Source organism: Buteo buteo, chromosome 5, assembly GCF_964188355.1.
Source record: "Buteo buteo chromosome 5, bButBut1.hap1.1, whole genome shotgun sequence".
NCBI lineage: Eukaryota > Metazoa > Chordata > Aves > Accipitriformes > Accipitridae > Buteo > Buteo buteo.
In genome coordinates, this window is record NC_134175.1 from 54,355,829 (window position 1) to 54,383,424 (window position 27,596).

The window sequence follows — 27,596 nt, forward strand, 5'->3', positions numbered from 1 at the left end:
GTGGTTATACGCTAGGACTGAAACTCAGTTTGTGCCTGTGTTGTTGTTTGGGTTTTTTTGGGTCTTTTTTTTTCTCTGGTTCCAGTATGTTACAGGCTATTTTATTTTAAAACTGTTTTTTGTTGTTATTGAGGATGTATTATCTACTGGAACTCTTTCGTGTCATGAGACTTACGCTTCTTCTTGATAAGTTTGTGAACTTTTGTGGGAAGGAAGGATCTTGCTTAATAGCTTGATAACTAAGCTGCTTTCTCTGTTTTTTTGGCTTGGTTTCCTTAGGAAATGAGAGAACCAATCTTGCTGTATAACTCTTTTAACAGATGAATTAATCTTTGTAAAACCAGCTTTTCAATCTGGCACTTCATTCATGATATTATAGTTCCTACAGAAAAGAATACTTACCCAAAATCTTTTTTCACTCCTTTCTTTTTAGAAATGCATGATTTCTCAGTCAAACAGTATCTAATGTGTTATTCTATAAGATTAAGGGATTGAAAGACTATAAACTGTAATTTAAAAACCTTTTTAATACCAGTTTGAGTTTTACATGAAATCCGTGTAAGCTACAGTATGAATTTTAAGTGCTTCCATCAAAAACATTGCTTTTTAAAGATTCCTTTAATATTGTAGCAGGCAAAACTCATGAAGATATATTGGTTAAAAATGGGCATATCATAGGCTTGTAAAATCACTGTGTGAGCTTATGAACTGTTAAGACATAGGATTCATTAACAATTGTTTTGTGCTAGGTCAGTGATTCTCTAACCAGGTATCAGTATGCTACTGTGATTATAATGATTAAGTCAGGGAAGTTTAAAAACCATGGCCACAAATTTGTCATCTTTACCACTGATAGTTGGAGTGGGTGACTGAGCACAGCTGCTTTCTTTGTGGAAGCATTGCTGATCCAAGATGTCCTGAGGGGAGGAAGGACTGAATTCATTCAGCAGGTGAATAGGCAGTTCAGTTTAGAGGAGGGGATGGGACATTGAGGATGTGTTTACACAGTAGCATAGCTAACTGTTGCTCCAAAGATGTATTGTGAACTGCCCTTGCTTCACATAAAACTGCCTCTAGCTTTCTTGGAGCTTCCTGGCCTCAGCTCTGGCCGTCTTTGGAAGCACTGGTCAGTGCTCAGATGCAGAGTTCTGACACTCCGCAGTTACAGTGTGGACACGCAACATTTCCTGACCTGCTGCTGTTTCACTTCTCATTGACCGTAAGTTAAACTGTTTGTAAAAGGCCTTCCATCGCCCAGTCCCTAGTTCTGCAACAGGCAGAGTCAGAAAGTGAAATGACTTGAAAATTGCTAAGTTTCATAATAATAAAATCCATGTTCTGCGGCAGTGCTGTAGGTCTGCTTCTTAAAAGGCTTATTGGTTTTGTGTACTGTGTATCGTTTATTGATTGTTTTCCATTCGTAAAAAAATGAACAAGGAAAAAAGATCAGCCTTATCAGTAGCTTATTGCTGAGAGATATAAGAAGTAACTAGTATTTGAATTCATCGCCTGATTAAAAAAAAAAAAAAAAAAAAGAAGAAATAATGTGACCATGTAACTGTGTAACTGTAAGTTCAGGATTCTGTGGAGTATCACAAGAAAAGTTCTTCATGAAATATGCCAAGTTCTCCAAGCTTGCTTTTGAGACTGATTTTATTATTATTATGAATAAAATAATAAGAGTAATATGCAAACTTGCAAGATGCAAAAGTGGAATGCTGCTGGTAGAATGGTTTTCTCTTGTGCTTTGTCACTGTGGCCTGGTGTACGTATTTAAAAATCACTTGGCTGCAACATGTCAGACGTATTTTCAAGTGAGGAAACCTCCTTTCTTACTCTTACAATGATGTTGCATGATAGAGAGAACCTGAGATCATAGCTCTGTAATAAAACAAGAGATTGTATTTAAATAAGAAGGGAGAATCACTGTCTGTTGCTAAAGCTGGGGCACTCCACAAAAATATCTCTGTTTCAGCATTTTGTTAAACATAGCAACTGATTGTGTTTCTAGGGACTTCCAGCTAATACTTATGTTCTTCTGGATGGAACATTGCAATCGCCTTCTGCACCTCAAGCTCACTAAAACTTTGAAAGTTTCAAGTGGCTTTGTTACACACATTGCAAGAAATTGGGATTGTCTTAATGAAAATTTAGGACAAAAATTTGGGTTTGAGTTTTCAGTACCACTGACGATGATGTTTCTGTTCCCTGTGCCATTTAAGTACCTTAGCTTTCTAGTGCGTAACTTTACAAGTTAGCCTGTTCATGCTTTTCCAAAACTTAGTGTTGCAAATGCCTTTATTGATACAAAATTCTGTTGACATACTTTTCAGGATGAGGATAAATACATGGTGGAGTTTCAGTTCTATGATGTATTGCGCGTCAGCTTAGTGGTCTGCCTGCCAGTACTATCAGTTGCTGAATTAAGATCGGAATTTCACCCAGTGTTTGTAGCACAAGCAGATGTTTGCTGATTCAATAGTACCAGTACACTTTTTCTGCTAAACCTTTAGAGGGCAGCATCGTTCCCCTTCTGTTAGATAAGTTGTGTAGTTAACATTTCCTGTGGTTGCTGCTAAAACATATTTAGCAAAGAATAGGATCATAAACAGCCTGAAACCAAAACATGAAGCTAAAAGTGAGAGTAAAGAGTGAATCAGTTTAATTTTTGAAAAGTGCGTGTGTGTGTGTGTGTGTGTGTGTGTGAATACACAATTCTTCTTAATACTGAAGGTGGTATGTTTGAACTTAGTATGTACGGAACTGAGAATGCTGGTGTTTAATGAAACCATTAGTAGCCACTAATGTTTTCTTTTGTTTTTTGAACTGCTCTTCATCATTCCTTATGATCAGGGCATGTGTCAGTATTTGGAGAAAGTACGCTGTAATATAAAGCTTCTTGGGTTTGAATTATTTAGTGTGTTGATGTTGCAAGCTGTCTGCCTGTAGTCTTTTTCTCCTAGCTTCAAAGATGCTGATAACAAAATTATCATCCTATTATAATGGAAAATAAAATCTCTGAACCGAGAAGACCCATTGAATGTTCTCTGAGTTTGAACATGAAAAAGTCACTCACTACATATACAGAAAAATTTTTTGGGTTTGTCACAGCAAGCAGATTGGTTTTGTTTTCCAGCAGGCTTTTTTACTCCCAAAAGCCTCACTAGTCTTTACTGTAGCAGCTGTGTGTGTAAGAAATAATTCCTCTGCTTTTTTTGCGTCACGTAGGATAGACACTGTACATATGAAACCTGAGGTCTATCTGGAAAAAATTAGATACACTCAGCTTATTCCCATTGCAGGTCCGATCAGGAAGCCCAAGTATGTGGAAAGTCCTAGAGTGCCAGGTGAGGCAGCTCTACCTCTGAGAAGAGGATCAGAGCAAGGAGAATCCAGTCAAAATGGTAAGAGTCTGTTCAGTGGTACTTTATTTGGTATAACAGCTGTTCATTTCAGAGTGATACAAAGGAGCCTGCATAATAAGGAAATCTGATTCTTTATTTGTAAGAATATTTTGCAGATTTAACATGCTCGTGGTAAGGAGGAGATTCTTGCCGTTATACTTACGTGGTCTTTATAACTGTCTCAGATCTTGGAGCTGTGCATGTACTGCAGGCAAAATGATGTCCAAGTGTTGTTGATTACTACATATGCCAAAGGCCTACTAGAATTTTTCTGAATTTGTTTTTAAATTAAATTGAGTCCAAGTGTGTAGCTCTGCACCAGGTACAATGCTTCATTTTAGAAATTTTGTAAAAGCTTGCTCAATAAGAAGGCAGTAACTGTAGACTCTTGTGTTGGCAAAGCTGGGAAAAGCTACCTCCCTGGAGTTAATTGGTATTCTTGGAAAGTTTCATGTTTGTTAAATTTGACTAGTGCATAACAGAGTGTGGCTTTGACAGTGAATGTCATGGTCAAAGCAGAATGACCCATATGTTGGTCTATGACTACGTGCACTGTAACGTGAATTTCATATGCCTTGTATTTTTAGTTTAATTTTTCAGTCATTAAAGTCATTGCATGTAACTGATGAGCTTCCAGCTGAACAATTGTTTTGTTTTGTTTTGCTTCAATTTTAAAGAAAGCTACAGTTATAAAAGCCAATGCTTTCTTTTTTAGAAAGCCCCTTATTTTTGATACTTATTAGTGAAAACAGAACTCATTGTAATTGTTTTCACCATCTTCTGTATGCCCTATTTGATAGGTTACAGTTACCCTGCTCCCTCTTGTGCCTCCACCTTCAAAGCCATGTTAGTGCTGGCATTAAAGTTCTATGTCCATCTGGGAGAGCATGTATTCCTCATCTCCCTAATCTGAAGGTGACCATCTCATGATGATCCTCTTTTTCACAGAGTTGTACTCCCAGACAGCGAGACTGCTGGAGGTCAAAATTAAACTCTAGTGTTTAAGGATTAAACAGTGATTGCTGGGTTGAGCACCTTAGACTTTTGGCTTTCATCTCTGTTTCTGAACTGAATTTGGTACTATGCCTAACACTTACTCAGACTTGTCAAAGATTAAGATTGAAATACAATAGTAATAGGGTTTTGTAACCTTGATAGAAGAATGAAGAGGTTGATTTCACAAACTCTGTAATTTCCAGTATTGTAATTTTAAAGAGTAATTGTAACCCTCAAAATGAAAATATGACAGAGAAAATATGTTTTCCAGTGAAATATTCTAAGACCTGTCAATTTGCAAAATATTCTGAGATACAGAAGTTTTTGTATCTGCTTTCAAAAAAGACACCATTTCATACACTTCCTCCTTTTGGGATTAAGTGAGAATCAGGTAATTCGATCTTCCAGAGTAAAACTTTAAGCTGTCTGCAAAATTAAGAAATAAGTGTGTTCAAGTAGGCATTGAGCTGGAGTGAAAAAAAGGATGGTTGACTAGTAAACTACTCATATTTGCAAACCGTGGGGTTTATGTCACTCGAAGTGAAACATTGTTGAAGTAATGCTTACTGGTCAAGCTGTTCCGTTAAAGTAATTGTTTTCTATGTTTTTCTTACAATCTGCAGCTTGGGGAAAAATGTGCTATTTATTGCAAATACCACTGAATCTCAGCTGTGTCTTATGTGGTTAGATACCATATGCTCTTGATGAAGAGTGAATACTGTCCTGATGCTCACTTGGCTTAGTGGAGCCGTAAAGGAAATAACAAATTAAAAGGGGCGGTTCAGCCTTTTTTTTTTTTTTTTTTATTTCCTTTCCCCCCTGCTCTGCTTGTTGATAGTGTAGAAGGTAGTGCAGCTGAGAGGCTTGTCTGTCCTCTGAAGTTTAAACTTCAGCAGTTAAGTCCATACACTTACGTCTCTCTTCCTCTCTTCACACTTTCTCTGAGGTGCTCCTTATCAATTAGAAACTTTTTGTTGCATGAAGTAGCCAAATTTGAAACTGATAAAACTGTTAGGATGTCCCTGCTGACTTCCAGTTGTGTGGGGATGACATCCAGAAGCTTGGTGCCTTGCCCAGACGGCGCTGACTGGGAAGCAGCAGTGTGGGTGCTCCTGCTTTTTTCCCCTCTTTGCAGTCAGGTGGTAGCTACTGCAGCCAGCAGTTCTGTAGCTGAGAATTCCTGCTGTGAGCTATTTCTCCAAGTGGTTAGATGATGCTCCTTAGTTAACTATTTATACCTGAGGATGGGACAGGCCTACGTATTATTCTTTTTTTAATGGATAAAAGAAATAAATACTGTATAAATGTTTCTGCTAGGGAAGAGCATGACAGCTTGGTAGGTGATGCCAAACTGTTGGCATCAAAGAAAGAAAATGACAGAAGATGCTAGTTTGTGAGATTCTGTTAGCAATAGGTGTTTTTCCTAAGCAGATCTGTGGTTGACTGCTTTTGTTGGAGGTTCCCTCGTTTTGAACTTTGATTATATCTGTTAAACCTCGGAAGACATTTTAAAGCACTGTACTGATAAAATACTTTTACAACCAGAAAAGCTGAGACATTCAGAACTGGTGTCATATCCTTGGCATAGGAAGCACAACAAAAACGTATGGCATTAGTTGTAGTGTTAACTGTAAGCTTACAAAACATCTGTATTACTAACCTCTACTTCTCACTTTTTTAACATTACAGAAAACTGTATTAAAAATTACTGGAACAGAATTTCAGTCTGCCACTGAGCTTAGATAGCACTGAGTTTAATGCTGCTGTTAGAATAATCACATCGATCATCAGTCCAGTGATGAACTGGTTGCGCTTAACCATTTCTGGTTTGACTGGCAGGGTAGGTTTTTTCTCCCCTGTGTTTGTGCAGATATGTAGAGGATCCAAGACCCACCAACAATTTAAAGTCTAATGGACAAAAAGTTTAAACGGCATTAGTTTCTTTGTTGGACATATTGCTGACAGAAGAACTGGTGTTTACATTTGATTGTACTTTTGCTACCTCTTGTAACAGTTTCCAAATACAAGACTCTAATCTTCAACCTTTTTCCCCACTCCAAAGCAAAGCCTGATAAAGACTCGAGCTGTTCTCCTGCAGCACAGGAATTGATGACAAGATTGGGTTTTTTACTGGGAGAAGGGATCCCAACTTCTGCTCATATAGAAGAGAAAAATGAAGTCATGGTAGGATAACGGAAAATAATACATTTAATGTTCATCCTGTTTCTGAGAGGACTAATGCTATTTCCTCTATCCGCTAGTTGTAGTTACTTGATATTTACTAAAATGCATTATATTTTAATAGACATATGGTAATAGAATTGTAAATTACTTATAACAAGTGTGTGTTTTGAAGTTGTGAGTTGGCATTGCATTCTTTAAAAAAAATAGAGTAGACTTCTCATCATTTCTGGAAGATAAATCTAATCTACTGTGAATGTGAATAGCTTCTAGGGTTGTCTCTGCCTTATTTTAGTATTTAGGAGGAACTTTTTTTTCCTTCTATTCTCAGTGATTTATAAGAATGAAAAATGTCAGTGGTTTGTTAAAATAGGAGCATGCTTTTGGGGCGGGGGGGGGGGGGGGGGTGTGTGTTCCCCTGAGAAGTTCACTTCATTTGACAGTCTTTCTCTGTCATTTGAGGGTAGAGGAATTGGGGAGAAGCAAGCAGTTGCTATCCATATGAAATGCATCTGCTAACCAAAACTGCACAGTAACTACCAATCTCTCTTTCTTCCCCCCCTCTCTCTCCACTTTTAGTCCAAGGCCTCACAAATCTTAGTGCATCAGTTTGGGTTTTATTGATAGTAAAATGTGAATTAGTCTGCAGTTCTAGTGTTTCTAACCCAAAAATAAATACTGGGGGCAGAGGGGAGGGGTATCCAGTAAAATGTTTAATGGAGAAGAAATCTGCCTCACTGCAACTCTTCCACTGAACTGTGAAATTCCCTTTTTTCTTCAGAATTCACTTTTTAAGAGTAATCTGAAAATATGTCACTAAGGTTCCCAATCAAAATAAAGTTTCAGCTCCTTGAAGTTTTTGTTTGAAAAATGGGCTCTTTGCTTTGTTCTTATTCTACTTCACCTTGATGTTTCTATTTTTCAGCACAGTAGCGTACTGACTCCTGTGCAATAACTATTCATTTTTCTTCACATTGCAGTGTACAGTAGCCAGTCAAGGAGTGAGTCCATGTTCCACCCTCACAAGCAGCACTACATCACCTAGCACTGATAGTCCCTGCTCTACTCTCAACAGCTGTGTTGGCAAAACAGCAGCTAACAAAGGTAGTCCCTGTGGAACCATTAGCAGCCCTAGCTCCACCCTGGAGAGCAAGGACAGTGGAATTATAGGTAAGCATCTTAATTAGTAATGCAATTAATAGAAATTAATCTTCTCTGAATAGCTGCTTCATGACATTGTGTTCAATTTTATACTGCCACGGATCCTGTTTCAAATCCTCTGTACCTGAAAGATTCAAATCATAATTCTTTGGCTATAACAGTTACTGTTGTTAGGTGTGCATTTCTCTTGTTTTCCTGGTGCAGTTCTAATTTCTCCATGTTTTCCTTTAAAATCATTAATTTCCTCTGTTATGCTCCTTTTCATATTTTCTTCTGCCTTTTCCCTTTTCCATTATATGTCTCTACAATGCATTTCATAATGGTGAAGCACAGCATAGCTTGAAGCTGGTTTAATTTCCAGCTGAGGAAAAAATAATTGATGCTACTTCTTATGAGAATAACATAAATCAAACCATTTAAAAACAGTGCAAATGTTTGAGTAATTGGCATGAAAATGAAGCTAAAATGGGGCATCATGGAAAAGGTGAAATTGTGTGATCCTCCACTGAATAGCTGACTGAACGGAGGCTATATATGCTTCTTCTGTGGGGAGTCAGCTATCTTTAGAGGTAGCTACCATCGCAGACCAACTGTTCCATAGCTCCTTTTACCAACTAGCTGAATATTTCAGTAGGTCTGTTCAGTATTAAAGAAAAGATCTAAATTCTTTGCTGCCTCGTTTGTACCATCTTCCCTATTTCTGCTCCCTGCCCTAATGAATCTTTGTACCGCTATCTACCTGTACCTTTGGGCACCCAAGTGGCTGCTTTAATATTATTTTCTGGAAGGTCAGACTAAGATGTAAAAAGCATATTTTTCATGTTGCTACAAACTGTTGTAGGAAGGTTTGTTCTTTATTGGTTTAGTCAATATTTCTTTTAAAATGCTGACTCCTTAACCAATTGATCCCTTTTAAAATTTATTTTGTAACAGCTGTTAAGCTTACCAACAAAAACAAAGCACAAAATTCCCCCTAACCTGATGCTTTCTCAATATACAAATTGAGAAGGTGAGCTTTCAGTTTATCTAAGTCTAGCTGATGGACTAAATTTAGAGAGGCTGAAAAAGGGAAGTAATTCTAAATCTTAAATGCCTATATTTAACAAAGTAAGCTTGAGATGTGTCATTGTCTTTGTCTGTGAACTTAGTACCTTTTTATTTCCAACTTTTGTTTATAGAAGGAATTCCAACTGAAAGTGGTCTCTGCCTGCCATTATGAATACTAACATGATGATCATTGGTGTAATACTTGCCAAGAAGTAGTGATAATAACATGTTTTCAAAACACAGTTGATAACACTTCACTCTGACTTTATAGATGTTCTTGCATTTTATTATAAAGTGAAGTAACTAATAGTCATAATTTATGACATAATACTATTTTTACTGATCAGTTACCCTAAAAGAGGTGTTCATCATGCATCAAAAGACTCATCTGTGTAACACTTAAGTACTTTAGTTTTAGAAAATTATTTTGTGACCTCATTCCATAGTAGATTGATAAAAGCCATTGTCCATGGTTAATTTTGTGTAGGATCTAGTTTTGGGATAGTATTTACATTTTGATGTAAAGGAAAGGGTATATCAGAATTGTTGCTCTTGGGTTCACAGGATTCAGTCACTGCTTGACTTGGCAATAGAGTACATTAGTTATAGGTTTTGTCAGAATTTAGGGTTTCCTGTTTTGATTACACTGATGCAAGTATAAAACAAACTGAAATGATTGTACAGGTGAGTATATTGGTGTAAAAATACAGCAGTGTATGTCTAGAAGAAACAGTAATGCCTCTTGTGGCAAAAAATATTTATCTGTCAGTATACCTTAGTCATTTCCTTGTTTAAAATGTTTTACAGGAGTTTTGCTTTTTTAATAGAGTAGTTTAAATCAGTTGTCTGAATGACACAGGGATCTGAGAGTTGTGCCATTAAACCAAAACAGGCTTCCCACATAGGACATGGTTACAAAGATACTTCTAGCTTCATAAATGCATCTATGCTTAAGCTTTTACTAGCTCTGTAAGTGATATGTAGACTATTAGGCACTTCTGCTTAGGCATGTTTCTTAAGAATTTGGGACCTTTGTTAAGGCTTCTCCAAGTGATGAGTGTTTGCCCTTTATAAAAAGAGGAGTCACAGTTGGTTTGGAATACTTAGTTGTTTGGAGATCTATATCAATGTGTTTGTTCATTTGTTTGAAGTAGTATCGCACTGAAAAACTTAGTTGACTTTGCAAAAAAAGTTTAAGGACTGCACGGTGTTTTGCATGCAACTTTTGTTTATATCGGTGAGAGTAGCATCAATGTGAATATAAAAATTGGCGTTACTAATACACTAAATTGCTTCTCTAGTACATGATTGTTGTGGTTTAACCCCAGGTGGCAACTAAGCCCCACACAGCTGCTCACTCACCCCCCCCCCCCCGCCAGTGGGATGGGGAGAGAATCGAAGGGTAAAAGTGCGGAAACTCGTGGGTTAAGATAAAGACAGTTTAATAGAGAAAGCAAAAGCTGCCTGTGCAAGCCAAGCAAAACAAGGAATTAATTCACCACTTCCCATCGGCAGGCAGGTGTTCAGCCATCTCCAGGAAGGCAGGGCTCCATCATGTGTAACGGTGACTTGGGAAGACAAACACCATCACTCCAAACGTCCTCCCCTACCTTCTTCTTCCCCAAGTTTTGTACGCTGAGCATGACGTCGTATGGTGTCATGGTTTAACCCCAGCCAGCAACTAAGTACCACACAGCTGCTCACTCACTCGCCCCCACCCAGTGGGATGGGGGAGAGAATCAGAAGGAAAAAGGTAAAACTTGTGGGTTGAGATAAGAACAGTTTAATAGGACAGAAAGGAAGAAACTAATAATGATGATAATAATAAAATTACAATAATAATAGAAGGACTGGAATATACAAAACAAGTGGTGCACAATGCAATTGCTCACCTCTCACTGACCAATGCCCAGTTAGTTCCCGAGCAGTGATCCCCTTATGCCAACTTCCCCCAGTTTATATACTGGGCATGACATCATATGGTATGAAATATTTCTTTGGCCAGTTGGGGTCAGCTGCCCTGGCTGTGTCCCCTTCCAACTTGTGCCACTCCAGCTTTCTTGCTGGCTGCGCATGAGAAGCTGAAAAATCCTTGACTTAGTCTAAACATTACTTAGCAGCAACTGAAAACATTAGTTTATGTTATCAGCATTCTTTTCATACTAAATGCAAAACATAACACTATAGCAGCTCCTAGAAAGAAAATTAACTCTATCCCAGCCAAAACCAGCACAGTGATATAGAATGGGAAAAAGGCATCCTCATTCTCTGTTAATTACATACTTTCAGCCTTACTGAGCTCTTGTGTGAGGTACTGCAGCCCAGGGGAGGGATGCATGTATGTTTTGTATATGCAGTTTATAAGAAATGCATCTTCTGTGACATTACAGATACTTTATGAAGTCTTGGAATAAATACATTTACAGTATCAGTAATGCGTAGTTCATCCAAGACTATAGAAGTAGCTGCTGGTTTTGGAGTGGAGTGGATTCTTTTTCCTTCCAGAAAGGCAGGATAATAGGCTGGAGCTCTGTTCTTTAACCTTCTTTAAAACCTGTTCTTGACTGAGAGCTTTCCTTCTCTCAAGTGGACAAGTGTCGAGACTGATATGAACCTACTACACATGTTTTGCAAGCTTGAAATACTCTATGAGTATGTCCATGTTCTAAATGAGTTCAGAACTAGCTTCATGTTTGTTTAAAATAGTATATTGGCATGACAACTACATCATCCATTGTATAACCTTGTAAGTACTCATATTTTTAAGAAAAGGTTTTTTAACCCAATGGTAAAAGTTGCTTATTGAACTAATGAAAAGGAGGGAGTTTCAAAAATAGGAGAAACATGAAAAGAAGTCCTTCATTATAAAGGGAGAAGAGAGAGCACGGCAGAGTTTTGAAGAGTATGAGTGTGAGAGCAGGTGGGGAAGAACTCTGTATAGTTTCTTCAGTCAAGCATATATGGTTCATGATCATGGGACCATATGAAAATAATCTGCCACAGTTCTGCAGAGCTGTCATTTGTGTCTCAAAATCAGGAGAATTTGAACACCACTTGTCCCTTGGCAACCCATGACAGCACCCCTTACATCTATAAAGGTATGAAACCAAGAAGGGAAATAAGAGGCATCTCTCTGATAAATGACCTGTGTTTTTGTTTTTTAAATACAAATGTGTCTGTGCATTCAAATTTGTTATTAGTAGTAAATGTGCATTTTAAATTATGTTTAGCAAGTATATGTTTTCTAATGTCTTTGACAGAGTTTATCCAACCATGAAAATAGCTTTCTCTTTCATGCCACTTATGTGGGCTTCCATTGTATTTCTACTCCCACTATGTTTTCTGGGCCAGCAGACTCTGATGGGAAATCTATCTTTTCTTCCTTTCCCTCTTTTTTCACTTACAGTTAAGGTGTCTTCTAGTTTTCTAATGTTTTCCTGCTGTAGTTGTTTCTATTGAGTTTGACATAATAGTGGAAGCAGGTTTTAATCTTCAGTAATGATCTAAGTAGCAGAAAAGACTGGGCTAATGGCCAAAATGTAAGCTTTTTCAGGATACTTGCCACTGTTTCAGTATGGAAATCTTGAGCAGTGAGGTTTCCTGAGGCTACATTTCTCTCCAGGAAGAATCATAGTTTTAACTATTTCATACTTCAGGAGGAGCCAGATTTTTTTGACACGACCATAAAAATGAAATAAATTTGTCATGCATAAGTACAGTCTAAGCTGTGTACAAAGGTTAATGAAATGCCTGAAAAGCTTTTTCTTCTATTGCCTCTAAAATGTATATCATATTACTGGTATTTCTTAGAATAGAAGCTCTTGAATTTAAGCATCAGGTCTTAAATTTCTTGTGAATGTGAGGCTAAGCAGGAAGGATGCAAAGTTGTTTGAGTACCTCATCGTCCTACAAGGCTGAAGCCACAGTGCAGTTGATGTGAAAAAAGAATAGTTGGTGCTTCTTCTGACTGGAGAAGCCTCAGAATTCTAAGGAGAAGTCTGTGTGTTTGCTTTTTGTTAGCAGTTTAATATGCCAGAATGTTTTACTTAATGATTTGGTGAGTTGAGTGTAGAATTGCCACATACATACCTTTAACATTTAAAAACTTAGCCTGGGGAGGATCCACAGTTCACATAGATACTATTTGAACTGGCATTGATTTTAAATTTTTATTTTTTTTTTAAATCCTGGTGCCCTTTCATCTCATTTTATGTCTTCCTCTGTTGCGTTCAAGTGTTCAAAACACATTGAGTGTTGGTTTAACCTTTAATAAGTATTTGTTGTTCAGTTATTTTGTGAGAGTTTAATGTAAGTATTGAAAAACATGTTAAATGAAGCAGAGTAATTTCACTATTAAACATACAAAAACCAGTATATACTTGCAAAGTGTTTTTACGTGAGCACATTAGCATAGTTTTATCAAACATTACTCAAGTAGGTCTTTAGGAATATAAATTCTTCACACCTTCAGTTATTGCAGGAGGCCTTGATTAACTACAGTCTTGAAGAACTAAAGATGCACTCTGATAACCCTCAGCCACCAAATTGGAATATTTGGAGCACTCTAGATAATGCAGTTTGTGTTGTTTCAGCTTTCATCAAGTGAATCACTGCAGCAGTGGAAAACTACTGTTCTGTAATGCAGCATCCAAAACCACCTGTGTGGTCTTTAGTTGTCTTTTAGCTGAGGATCTGTCCAGCTTTGTGCTGCTTATTTTGTGGCATCTGAAATTTTCATAGCAAAAACCCCACATCTTACTGCCAAAAAGTTTCACAAACTGTTGAAAAATTATTTGTAAATGTTTTTTGGTTGGTTTATAATGACATCAGAAACAAACCAAAAAAAGCCTTTATTTGAGCCTCTGATTTATTTTACACTGCAGTACACTGAACTACTTAAAAACCTATCAGTATGTTTAATATAATCTGAATTTTTGTTCATATACAGTACTGGGTCTGATCAAACATCCATCAAACCTTGTATACTCTTTCTGAGGGTGAAATGTGGTAGGTACTTAAGATGTAGTATACAGCTCAGTTGGTGGAAGCTTTCTCTCAGGATTAGTTTGCCAAGTATGTGAGTGCAGGCTGGTTATAATCCTAATGTAGCTGAGCTATCTATGTTAGGTGAGCTAGATCTCTGAACAACATTGAATTTTTGTCATTTATGCTTCACAATATACAGGATGTTTGGTCACAAGTAGGCTTATGGAAAGCCTTCTAACTTTGGAAGAACTGTGGAAGTTTTTTTGAAGAAGTGAATTTTGAATTCTTTTTTTAAAATATTAGTCTTGAAAAATGTGAATCATCAAAAAGATGCATTTAAATTTTTTTATTGCTCTACATGCTGTTTTTACTTCTTAATGCGCTTTTGTTGTCTTCATGTTTACAGAGTGGTTTGCAAATTTGCAAGATATGTTATAGAACTTTAATTTTTAAAGCAAGTTGACACGTGTTTTGGTGAAGTAGTAGATCCTTCATATAAAGTCATAAATGCTCTGGGTCGTCCGTCCCCGTCCCCACCCCCCCACCCCCCCAGCCCTCAGCACAAATTGCATAGATCTAAAGATACACCTGGATTCTTCAGAACATTTTCTTGTCTTCTTTCTCAGGTGTTCTTCCTAATCTGAGAAACTGTGTTGTTCAGTTCTTTTAGATAAATAATATTCCTTAAACTTAATGAAATATCCAGTGAAGAAATACTTGAATATCTGCTGGCCCAAAATGCCATTTGAGTATGAAAATTACAACACATATTAACATGAGTGCACCATTTTCCTCTGATGTGTACATTAGGGTTTTTTTCTCTCTTTTTCAGCAACTATAACAAGTTCATCAGAAAATGATGATCGTAGTGGATCCAGTTTGGAATGGAACAAGGATGGGAGTCTTAGAGCTGGAAAACATCAAGGGATTAGTCATGATCGAAGAACAGATAATTGTTCACCAGTTGCAGAAGAGGAGGCCGTTGGATCTGCTGAGAATTTGCCAAAACCAGTACCAGCAGGAGAGGGTCCCGTTCCTTATGCTCAAAGTTCTGGCTCTTTAATAATGCCTCGTCCAAACTCCGTTGCAGGTAAAGTCCTGAGGTGGAAAAAAGGATGTTCTTAATGATAGGACATTTCTGTTGAATCTTTCTGTTAAAGTTAGGGTGTTACTATGAAAGTTTTTTATAGGCTAAAAAGAAAAGAGCATAGGCTCTAAATTGAATAGATGAGCATTACCCAAGTTGTTTAAAATTGTCATACAGAGGCCTTTTATGGTGCCCTTTAGTAGGTATTGGTTAGGTCAGGACTTCTGGAACACTTAAAAGTGCATCAGTCATTCTAGGACTGTATCTGGCGTCAGCTAATCCTTGAGGTTGTTGCTTTTGTGCATGTTCGCGTTTGCTGGATCTGTAAATCTGACTAACGCTAAGAGCAAAATCATACTTTGATCTCTGTTGAACAAGTAACATATATATTTTTTAAAGAACTATGTGAAATTCTGTCTTCTAGTTGAACCTTTCATTTAGAACATGTGAGTCCGTTCAGTTGTTATAGGTAAATATGTGAATTACCGTTACTTTTTCTAAGAGTTGTGAAATAGACAAATCTCTGAAAAAGCACTTCTGACTTGGAATCTATTAGTAGAGCCTATCAGATTCTAACAATAATGGGCAATTTGCTTACATAAATAACCCTGCAAGAAAAATGTTCTGGTAGTGTTCAGAAGCATGGCTGCCATATATGCGGCGGTAGGTTTAGCTAATTAAAAATTTAAAATTAAAAAACTTGGTAAAAGCAGTGTGAAGAAAACTTCAGTAATGAGATTAGGGCTTGGGAGTTGGTGATTCCTAGAGGGAAGATGGGAGGATATTGTACTACATTCCAGCTAGAAAATATTGCAAGTAAAAGGGAGTATTTTTAGTATAAAAGGTGAAACAAAAATTGATGCAGGGGATTTTCTTAGTATGGTAAGATGTATAGGAGAAATATTGCTAGTAAACCAACTTTTGAAATCGTCAATAGCAAAATTTTGGCAAAGAACGTGCTAGCAATTTTGATTATAATCTTTTAAATTCTGACAACACCACTTTAAATTTTGGAAGGCTATGGATTTTAATATGAGCACTAATTCTGTGGTTATGTTGTGAAGGCACAAACATGTTGGTTCAGCTGACAAAAAAAAAGGAAACATTCTCCATTTCATTTTCAAAGGAAGTATATAATGTGTTTATTCTGGAAAAGTCCAGCAAATTATAATACATTGGAACTGCAATAGAAAAAGAATGCTAATGCAGCCCAGAAAATGTTATTATGAACCTAAGACTTGTCGGTAATAGCCAAAATCCGATGCTTTAAAAAAACCAGTCCTACATTTAGAATGCTTCATGAAAGATACTGAAATGCACACTGCAATCTTAATAAAGGTAATTTGAGGTTTTAAAGTACCACAAAAGTCATTAGCACATTGTTTCAAAATTCTACAGTTGAAGGCGTATTTTGCAGCAACATATCATAATATGAATACAATAATGCCCAGGTTCACAGCAGGAGAGAGAGTCCACAGTTCTCCATAAAACTGCTGTTAGCACTGAGCAAAGCTTTCTGGCTTTCTGCTATGTTTGTTCGTTAGAATCATCTGTTGACGAAAGTGAATGTCTTACAGTGAACAGCAGCAAGCAATGGTAATAAATTTGCATGTCTCTAGCTATTTTATGTAGTTATAAAATGACAAACGTTAGAAACAATTTTTGAGTCTGCTTTGAAAATACCTTGATTTATCTGCAGTTTGCCTATTGAATGAGCTAGGCTATAGTTTTGTAGCGCCGAAAAGTTAAAGCTCTGTGCAAATTGTCCTATGTCAAAGGAAATGTAATATCCTGATCTTAGGTGTTCTAGTATCTGATAGTGCAGAGATTTTGGCTACAGATTTTTGTGAAATCTTAGGTGCTTTTAAGCTGTAAATGACTGTTTTCTGGCTTTTGACCACCAGTGTTAAATATCTCTCTTTAAAAACTGGATACTTGTGCTACATGTGCAAGAAATCAAATAATTAATCTGCAATAACCTTGCAGATAAGGGTGACTGCAGAAATTTTTCCTAGATGAACATGGGATTGGAAGTTGTCACACTTCCACTCCCTGCTAGAGAAGCAGGAGTGTTGTTTTAGGAGTCATTGAATTGCGTCTTACTGTTACTGCTTCCCCTTTTATTATGTCTCACTCCCTGTTTTGGAGTTCTGAGATGGACCACAACCATGCCATGCTCCTGCTTTTCCTTTTATCTTATGTTATTCTCTTCGTGAAGAAAACTGCCTCATTCATGAACATGATGAATATGATATTCCAACTCTGCATCGTATGTCAAGCTCATGTGTTCTGCTCTGATTATCATTTGGAGCATTTTTATTGCTTGCATGTGATTCATGTTTTTTCCACATAATTGATCTGCATGTCTGTTCAAAACTAGTGCCTTTTGGAGGTGGACATGTGTTTTGCTGACTCTAGGACATGATGGGGGAGGAAGCAGCAACCACCTTCCTCTCATGGATATTATAGCACTACTGCATAAATTTTGGGGAATTTCACTCTGTACTAAATGGCTTTGTTGCCAAAGAGAACTGCAGTAACTGCCTTTTCATTGTTACAGCTGCCTGAAATACAGATCCCCAGATTTTAGCTTTGGCTTCTTGTAGACTTAAGAGTACCTGAGTTTTTCAAGTGTTAAAAAAGCATAGACTACTTGAGTTTGTAAGGGGCCCCTGGAGGTTTCTGGTCCACCACCTCACTGGAAGCACATCCAATTAGAACAGTTTGCTCAGGGCCTTGTTCAGTTGAGTGTTCAGTAACTCCAAGGATGAATATTCCCCCATATCTTCGGGCAACTTGTTTGGGTGTCCTCAGTGAATTTTTTTTCCTTTATATCTAGTGTGAATTTCCCGTGTTCCAGCCTGTGTTCATTGCCTCTCATCCTGTTACTGTGCCTCTCCAAGAAGAGTCTGATTGTGGCCTCCTGTTAGGTAAAGAATGACAGTCAGCTGCTGCCTTAGCCATCTCTGTTCAAAGCTGAACAAACTCAATTCAAACCTGAGACCTCCCTCCATGTTTGATGCAAAGGAATTCTGTGCAGCCTCTCATATTTTTAAAGTGACATCCACATGAACATTGCTTTTTTTTGACTCTGGCTCTTTTTCTAGTCTTTAAACTCTTTCATTTCATTGTTTTATTATTCATCCACTGCATTCAGGATTATTTTCATTGCTGTAAATTTGGACTGGAGTTTAATTTTCAGGCTGGACTTCTGCTATATTAGTGCTGAATACCTTGGCTCTGAACATGCCACTGCAAGCCCCATTCACCTCTTACAACTTGGACCTGTCGTTTTGACTTCCCTGCTTTACCCTAGGAAGAGATGGTAGTCAGCTAATGCTCAGTAGGTCTGTCTCTTTCTTGTACTGGGAAGCCCAGAACTGGACACAGTACTTCAGGTGTGGTCTCACCAGTACTGAGCAGAGGAGGATTGCCTCCCTGAACCTGCTGGCCACACTCTTCCTCATGCAGCCCAGGATGCTGTTGGCTGCCTTTGCCACAAGGGTGCATTGCAATCTTATGGTCTGCTTGTTTACCACCAGAACCCTGAGGTCCTTTCCTGCACAGCTGCTTTCCAGCCTGTCAGCCCCCATTGTGTACTGGTGCCTGGGGTTACTCCTCAGATGGAGGACTTTGCATTTCCCTTGGTTGAACTTCATGAGATTCCACTCAGCCAGGTTCTCCAGCCTGTCAAGGTCCATCAGAATGCCAGCACAGTTGTCTGGCATGTCAGCTGTTCCTCCCAGTTTTGTATCATCTGCAGACTTGATTAGGTTGCACACTGTCCCATCATGTAGGTCATTAATGAAGACGTTAAACAGTACTGGACCCAGCGTTGATTGCTGGAGTATACCACTAGTGAGTTGCCTCCGGCTGGACCGATCACAACCCTCTGTGCTCATTCATGCAGCCAATTTTGGGTTCGCCTCACTCTGCACTTATGTAACCTGTACTTCATCAGCTTGTCCATGACAGTGTTATGGGAGACAGTGTCAGAAGCCTTACTAAAGTCAAGGTAGACAACATCCATCCACCAAGGCAGTCATCATCTTATAGTATCATAGAATCACAGAATGGGTTGGGTTGGAAGGGATCTTTAACTACCACCTAGTTCCAAACCCCTGCAGTAGACAGGGACATCTTTCACCAGCTTGTGTTCAGTTAAGAGCTCCTTGCTTATCCATGCAGGCCTCATGCTATATTTGCTTTATTTCCTGCTTGTCAGGATGGCCCTTTCTTGAGCTTGCAGGACATTATCCTTGAGTGTCAACAAGCATCTTTGGATCCCTCTTCTCTCCAGGACTATATGCCATGGGATTCTTCCAAGCAGAACTCTGAAGAGTTTACAGTGTCTGCTCCTGAAATCTGGTGGTGTGCTCCTGCTTTTTGCTCTGCTCTCTCATATCAGGATCCTGAACTCCACCATCTCATGGTCACTGCAGCCAAGACTGCCCTCAACTTTCACATCTATGACAAGTTCTTCCTTGTTTGTATCGGGTCTAGCAGACCATCTTTCCTTTTTGGCTTCTCAGTCGCCTATGCCAGGAAGTTGTTGTCAGTATACTCTGGGAATCTGAATTGCTTGTGTCTTGCTGTGTTGTCCCTCCAACAGATGGAAGATTTTGGATTTGATACCAGTTTGAAAACTGCTTTTTTAATGTGAATATTCATTTGGTTTATTTCTGGTGAAAAAGTATATATTCCTGACATAACTTGGCAAATATGTTCTCTGAATTTTCAGTTCTTTTGTATAGCTATCATTTTGGTTTAAAGATTGAAGAAAAATAAAAAAATGTTATCCAGAATTCTGTAGCATTCGATACACAAAGAATATAAATATTTCCTCAGGGATAGTGTACTAGCAGTTAATATCTGATCCTGTTCCTAACACCTCTGACCCTACTAGAATGGTTGTTCTCATAGTAAAAAAGGAAACTGTATTAACATGAGAACTGTTTACCACATGAGGAAGTTAAGGCACATGCGAAGGCCATCTGAAAGGGGAAAAAATCCAACTGAATCTTTAGTGAACTTGATTGAAGAGCATTTTGTAAATGTTATAACATGAATGACTTCAACCACTGCCATTGTCTAGAATAACTTGTCTGTAAGTACTATGTTGAGGAAAGAACTGTAATAAATAATAATGTTCTTTGTAACTTATGCTGAGAGAAAAATAAGCTTCAATCCTTTAATACTATAGCAACAAGTTCAACCAAACTGGAGGATCTGAGTTATTTGGATGGACAAAGAAATACTCCTTTACGCACTTCAATTCGCTTACCTTGGCACAACACTGCTGGTGGAAGAATGCAGCAGGAAAGTAAAGGTATACATATTTACATCTGCATCTGTCTTGACACAGTCATACAGTTCTTCAGTAGTTTTGTAACATGGATGTTCTGTGATCCTTGTAAACGCTTCCATCCCACAAAGTGCTCCTGAAAGATCCCTCAGCTTGTCTGAAAATAAGATGCTTGCTTACACTTTTTCCTCCATAATGTTGTGGCTTAGAAATTGAATGTATAGCTTTTAATAAGAAATCAGTATATTGTTTATCTAAGTGTGCATGGGCAGTGCAGTGCAGATCATGTGAATGTCCAAACTGAAGTTTTGTAATACCAGTGTTTAGGAACTGTTCTGAATATTTTCTTGACTGCTAGATTTTATCATGTGATGTTCAGGTAGCAGTGTATTGCAATTTAAGAAATACTATGCTGAATTTAAAATCTTCAAGAGGCTGTCACTAGAATTCTATTTTAGGAAGAAAACTGATCTAATAGCATCACACTTACTTGTGGCTAATATATACTTCAATATCTCTGGTCTTTGAGTCTGAAAATAGCAGGTTTATGTTAAATGCAAGCGATGTCTGCGATTTTTTTGTTTTCTCCTCTTAACTAATGTAGTCATCTGCAGGCTCTGTTAATTTACCAACGTCACAAATGGGTGATTTAGACCACTTAAGGAACCACTGTCTTAAGGTATCAGCAAAAGTGGTTTTATTGAAATAGGATGTTGTAAAAGTGCAACTTAACAAAGTTTGATGGCAAGGTTCGCTCTATTACTTACTGCACAAAGGATATAATGATTCAAAGCTACCAAGACAAAATCTTAGTGCACTGTAACACAAGGTTATGCACAATATCGGTCACTTGCAAAAGATGTGCAGTGTGTGAGGTCTCTGCCTCGAGGAGCAACCTTGAGGGGCGTCCCAGCCCAAGGGGAGATCACTGCTGTGCAGCCACACTGCCTAGCAGGGAGAGCTCAAAGAAGGCTCGCTTAGGCTGTCATATTTATGGGATAAAGTGGTTGGCTGGTAGTCACATTGCATGTGATGGGAAAGGTATGCATGAGACTCCTTGTACCCACAACTTTCTTTGTTCTTTGGTGAATGAGTCTTGGAGGAACCACCTGCTGTTCATGTATTAATCAAATGATCAGTGTTCCAAGCTCATATGCATTGATGCTCACTGTGTCACTCTGCTCCTTTGTGGGTTTCCAGAGAACAGACTGGAACTAGAGAAGTTCTTGGCCTGGTTACAGCTCAGGCCTCTACCTCCTTTGGAGCCTGAACCAAACTACCACTGGTTTGGTAGAGAAGTTGAGTGCATCCGTCACAACCAATGACAACTAAAAGCAGAACAAATTAAGCAAATTCCTGGTAAAACTGATCTTGAGATCATGTATAGGTGCTGTGCTGTTCTCTTTCGTTTATGTTTTTTCATAGTCGTAGATCAATGCTGAAACAGCATTTGTGTAACATTAGGTTTGGTTAATGAATCCTCAGCATTATATAAGTGAACATTATTATTTCTGTAAATTTTAATGCATTTTATGCAACCAAACCCAAATTACTCTTCTCTCTGTAAGTCTTGTCAGGTGTGCCAAATGTATAGATTAAAGTAATCAAACATGACTACACTTTCAGCTGTGCTGTGTAATTTCTATTCTTGTGGCTTCAAAAGTACAGAAAAACAGGATAGTAATTTTTTTTTTTACAGTACTTTAAAAATATGGGGAGTGTTAAAACAGAAAAATTTATTTATTCTCTGTACCTTTTTCTGTTTCTCTCTAAATGTCTTTACAGATCTGAAGACCTGACACTGAGATGCTCAGCATTGTAGTTCACTCTAAACTGAATGTTTGGCAGTTCCCCATTTATAGAATTATTAATGCATTTCTAAGAAAACCTTTGGATTCTGCAACTTACTAACTCAAATTCAACTGTAAAAAATCCTCAGATCATAGTTGTAGCTTCTCTCCTAGAATTTAATTCACATAGGAATTACAGAGGCTACTTGAACTGAGCAAATCGGTCTTTAGCTCTAAGAAGCCTGATTATGAACGCTATTAACAAGGTCACTGAATTAAATGATCTGAAACAGTGCTGCTTTATTGCATGTCGAGTTTCTTCTAATAAACTTTTCTCCCTGCCACCTCTTCTCAGCTCGTTTCATCCCCTATAAGCCTCAAGACATTTTGCTGAAGCCACTATTGTTTGAAGTGCCAAGTATAACAACAGACTCGGTGTTTGTTGGAAGAGAATGGCTGTTTCAAGTGATTGAAGAAAGATTGAAGAATACTGATCCAGCAGAGAACAGAGGAGCAGTCATTACTGGAAATGTGGGATTTGGGAAGACTGCAATTATTTCACGGCTGGTGGCACTCAGCTGCCATGGAAGTCGCATGAGGCAAATAGCTTCAAATAGCCCTAATTCATCCCCCAAAAGTACGTTCTTTTTTTGAGTAATTGTTTGGTTATTGTGCTGATAATAAGCGTCGAATGTTGTTTGCTTTTTTGGCTTAGGGTAGTGGGGCCTCATCAACTCCTCACCAAATACTTGTTTCCTCCAGTGAGGAAAGGAAACTGTTAAAATTGTATGCTTTGACAAATACCTTCAACATAATGTAGCATGGGCTCAGCCCATGAAAAGAGACAGTGAAATGGAGACAATATGTAGAATCTATTCCTTCTGTCAGGCAGTGTGTACCCTAAACTCTTTTGGTAGTGTGACTGGAGTAGCTTGTTCTCCCATTAGTTTGGAAAGAGAGAAGTGACATGTTTCTTCCCCACTGTGTACCACATGCTTTTTGCTACCAGGTGTTTTCCATAGAATTTCAGTAGAGGCAAGAATAAAGCTATGGAGAAACCCATTCTGTCTTCTACTGGGATCCATAGGATTCTATCACCTGACCAATCCAGTGCCTGTGTTAACTGGACAGATGGTGTGACTGTCATTACTGCTACTTCCCCTGCTGATACTTCAAATAATAATAGTATTAATAATAATGATAAATTGTTCATATTTTTCAGGAGTTCAGTCATATAATAACTATTAGTTTAAATGTGTCATCACATACATAATTTTTGTAAGGAAACTCTTCACATCAGCATGGTTTTGCTTTCAGTAATGCTATAGTTTTCCTCAAAAAGTCAGTTGAATTGTTTTAAAATTGTGAAGTTGCAAATTGGCCTGTATTTATCAGACTAGTTGCAGGCTTCTTTTAATGCTAGTGTTCAGTTTTAATGTTCACTCTAGCAGTAAAGGATATTCTGTGGTGTTTTCCTGTAAAACAATCTGCAATCAGCAAATTTGGTCTCTTTTGTATTTGTTGCCTTTTAAAAAAATAGGTGGTGACTCCTGTCAGGAGATTCCCTTAAGTCAGTTACCCCTGTCTGCTCCCCCAACAAGTAGTACCAATACAATGAAGACTCTGAATTGTCCTGGTACTCCTGAATACCAAAATCAAACAGGTGATTCTGTGAGACGCCTTGCTTCAAAGGTGAGTTTTCACTTACTAATAGATTTTCAGTATGTTAGAAAACCTCTAAGATTGGGGGAGACAGCCTGCTTTGCAAAGCCTCCTGGGTGTGCCAGTAGTTAGTGGTGGGAGAACTGGCAGTAACCTTGGACGCTTCTAAATGGTGTGTATGATTCACGACTGGTGAAACCAGCTACCTACCGTTTCTACCTTTGAAGTTGTTACTTGAATTCTGCTTGGTCATAGAAGGAGTTGCGTTAAAAATTTCACATCTGTTTTATGTGTCTATGGGAGGTTGGGATCCTTTACTTGCAAAAGGGGCTGTGTGTTCTCTACAGGTAGATGCTTAGTGTACCTTCCAAAAGCAAAATTCTGGAGAAAGAAAAAAAAAGATAAAATGTTTTATCTGTGTATAATCCATCTTTATTCTATGATACAGGTTGAGTCTGAATGTAGTCTATTTTCCATACTCTGAGAGTCTGAAGTAAGCCATTGAAGTTATTTTTGCATTAGATTATTATGATGTGTTTTATTTTTTGCTTAAGTAGTAAAAATAATTAATGTCTGAATTGCTTACTTCATGCAAATAGTTGCGAGGACAAATAGTTGCGAGGAAAATGTGAGGTTATTGTTGCAGTCTTTAAGGTGATGTGTATTAGTTGGAAAAAATGTTACGAAAGCTACTGAAGTGAAAACTTTTTATTTACTGTGAACACCATGTTTTCCTTGCGGTTTGATTCCGCCCCCCCCCCCCCCCCCCCCAAGAAATATGCCCTATATTATATTTTTAAGTAATACATACCTTTTGCAATAATCAGAATAAAGCCAGTTGTCCTCTTTCTCTATTTGCTATATGAGGATGTCTTTAATAGCTGTCTGTCATTTACTTTTGCCTGATAATGATCAAGTTAGTCCTTGGGACATTACAGTGTGTGACACAATGTTATTAAATTATAGCTAACAGGTTGCTTAGTCAGAGCCTCATTATTTTCCGTGTACTACTTGGTTACTTAGCTGTTTACCCACTGTATCCAAATGACATGAACTCAGATTATTGTTTTCCTGCCAGAATCTGACACTTTGATTTCTTTTCCTCTTTGCATGCCCTACAAGGTCAAAATCTATTTCATTGTCTTCCTTTCTGTGTCTCTGATACAGGCCATCTGAGATCAGTTGCGGACTTGGATAATTGTTCTAACACTGAAAAATATTCTGTAGTTGAAAGAGAAATTTAGTAACACTTTATCATAATTGGACTAACTAGTAACCAACTTAAATATTGAAGGGGTAACACTTTTTTTTTTTAAATTCTTCAGGTCGTTGCTTATCACTATTGTCAAGCTGACAACACATACACGTGTCTTGTCCCAGAATTCGTGCACAGTATTGCAGCTTTACTTTGTCGTTCAAATCAATTAACAGCATACAGAGATCTTCTAATAAAAGAGCCTCATTTACAGAGCATGCTTAGTCTGAGATCTTGTGTCCAAGATCCAGCAGCAGCTTTTACAAGGGGAGTGTTGGAACCACTTTCAAACCTCAGGAAAGGTAGGTTAAGCAGGAAGTGACTTGGAAACAGAAGCTAAACTGCATAAAACATGAAAAAAAACCTAAGAATATGTATTTTAATGCTCTAGGAGAAATAAATAAAGCAGAACATTCCCAGAGAAAGGGATTCCTTAATTGTGGTAGTTGTTTGTAACAATAATAGGTAGGTTTTGAACAGTTGTTTCATGTTTTAAAATAAAATTCTGTGAAACTTGCTAAAGATTGTGGAAGCTTCACAGGGGTTTTTTTGCCAGAAAGCTCAAGGATAACTTTGTAGCTTGAAGTTAAGGCTGGCACATTTGCATTAAAGGATTTTGTTTTCAGATGCTTTTGAGTTTTGCCACACTTATTTGTTTTGTAATTTTCTGTGCCTAAACACCTGCAAAGTGGGTGTGGTTTTGCTTGCTTTTAAAATTGATATGGTAATTTTCCAGAAAAGCATGTAACAACATGATTTTGGTATTTAAAAAAAACCTAGCAAAATCCTCCTTGAAAACATCTAGCTTCACAGTATATGCCAGCTTGTGCAGGTACTTGATATATGGCAAGGCAAGGGAGGAGATTGGCCCATGTGTGAACAGAGCATATGTCGTTTCCTATGAAAACTGGTTTGCAGTCTTGAATTTCGTTGACAGTCAACAAAATTCCTGTGAAATCCATTGGCAAATCTTACATTTACCCCGAGATTTTTATCCTTAGCAAGTGCTCAAAATGAATATTGGTAGCTTCTCAAGCTGTTGCAAAATAACCTTTTCTCCTCAGAACTGAAAGTGTAAACTAATGCCTGTATGATTTTTGCAAATTGTAAACTTTTTTTGTTAGGTAAGTCCAAAAAGGATAAGTTTTAAGTAAATAGCTAATAATTAAAAGTAGCGTTAACTAGTAGCGTAAACAACCTACGTATGCCTTCTTCCCATATCCATGCATCTCTTATGTTAACAGCCTTGTTTAATCTTTTAACTCTTTTTTAAATCAGTTTTGAAATAGATCCATAATAATAGTGCAGTAAAAAACACTATTGTAGGTGATTGCTTCCACTTTTTATCATTTTATGGCAACATTGTTTTATATCTCCAAATGTTTTTAATCTCCTAAGTAATGCTTAAATCCCATAGGAGTATTGCTGTGCATAAAGATACGTTTTTATTTCTTGATGTTCAAAATTTGGGGATAAAATACGTCACTTGATAGGAGAATTTGTATTAATCCTTTCCTTATTTTCATACTTCAGAGCAGAAAATTCCTGAGGAAGACTACATAATTTTGATAGACGGCTTAAATGATGCTGAATTTCATAAACCTGATTATGGTGACACACTTTCTTCATTTATCACAAACATAATCTGTAAGTTTCCTCCCTGGCTGAAGCTCATTGTGACTGTAAGAACTAACTTCCAGGTAAAAACACCTTTTAACTTTTTTCTTACCCTCAAAGACTAAGTGATCTTTTATATTGGTGCAGCTCCATTATTATGAAAAATGCTGGGTTTAGAGGAATTCAGAGTAAAGTCTCTTGGGTTTTTTCCCTTCCTTTGTTGTTGCATGTTTATTTACAGTGCACAAGTATGATATTGGAGGCCTTTTTTGTTTTGAATCACTTTCCTGGGTATTCCAGTAGAATTGCTAATACAAGAAGTGGTGAAATCAGATTATGTTTCCTTGGCCTTCAAGAGTGAAATAGATAAATGAATGATTGAAAACTTATAAAAATAAAAGTAATTAGAAGCCCATAGTGATTTTTCCTTCAATGTTTACTTGTTGGAGTGTATTTCTGCTGGTATTAAGCTCTGGATTTTTACTTTTTGGGAAGGGATAAGCCACAATTCCACTATCTATGTTGATGAGATTGATTTCTGGCCTTATTACCATTGATCTCTGCATCTCTTCATCTGTTTGCTGCCCCTGAAAAAACCCAGTCTCAAAACTTCTGGTTAAAGCATTTTGTCAGAGCTAAGCAGCTAAGAGATACTTGCAGAAATCCTGAGGGTGTTTAAGTGAGGCCATACAGAATTCCTGGTTTTCTGTGCTGGACAGTAATGTTCTGAACAAAAGTTCTGGGTTTGTTTCCAGCACTAGTCAGGCTGTTTTAAAACGGTCAACTTCAGTTCACTTCAGTTTAAAAAAGAAGGTGTGTCTCTTTTAGTCTGTTACCATATCTTTGAGATATAGCGCCCTTTATATATTTTGACAGTGCTTGAGATACAGCTCTATCAGTCCTATACTGCTGCTTGACTAGGCATCCCTCATTCTTGAAGAAAACTTGGAGGACTGAGTCCAGCTCTGTGGTAGCTGTTTAGTAATGCAGTTGAGAGTAGATCTGGACAGAAGTAGGCCGATGGCTCCAGAGTTGCTCTGTGCACCAAGCTGACAAGGTGCAAGACAGTGCTGATGTGAAGTTGAATGTGTGATGTGGTTGGACT

General features: G+C 37.8%; 1 protein-coding gene across 9 annotated transcripts in view; it reads left to right on the plus strand.

Moving 5' to 3' along the window:
- The window catches only part of TANC1 (tetratricopeptide repeat, ankyrin repeat and coiled-coil containing 1), a 101,128-nt gene that overhangs the window by 50,089 nt on the left and 23,443 nt on the right, over positions 1-27,596 (plus strand). For all 9 annotated transcript variants that reach the window (XM_075029127.1, XM_075029131.1, XM_075029126.1 and 6 more), the window contains 9 exons: positions 3,303-3,404; positions 6,463-6,584; positions 7,562-7,751; positions 14,608-14,865; positions 20,066-20,191; positions 22,313-22,594; positions 23,498-23,649; positions 24,945-25,176; positions 26,408-26,574. In XM_075029127.1, the coding sequence (XP_074885228.1) occupies positions 3,303-3,404; positions 6,463-6,584; positions 7,562-7,751; positions 14,608-14,865; positions 20,066-20,191; positions 22,313-22,594; positions 23,498-23,649; positions 24,945-25,176; positions 26,408-26,574 (1,631 nt within the window). The remainder of the gene's footprint in view (positions 1-3,302; positions 3,405-6,462; positions 6,585-7,561; positions 7,752-14,607; positions 14,866-20,065; positions 20,192-22,312; positions 22,595-23,497; positions 23,650-24,944; positions 25,177-26,407; positions 26,575-27,596) is intronic.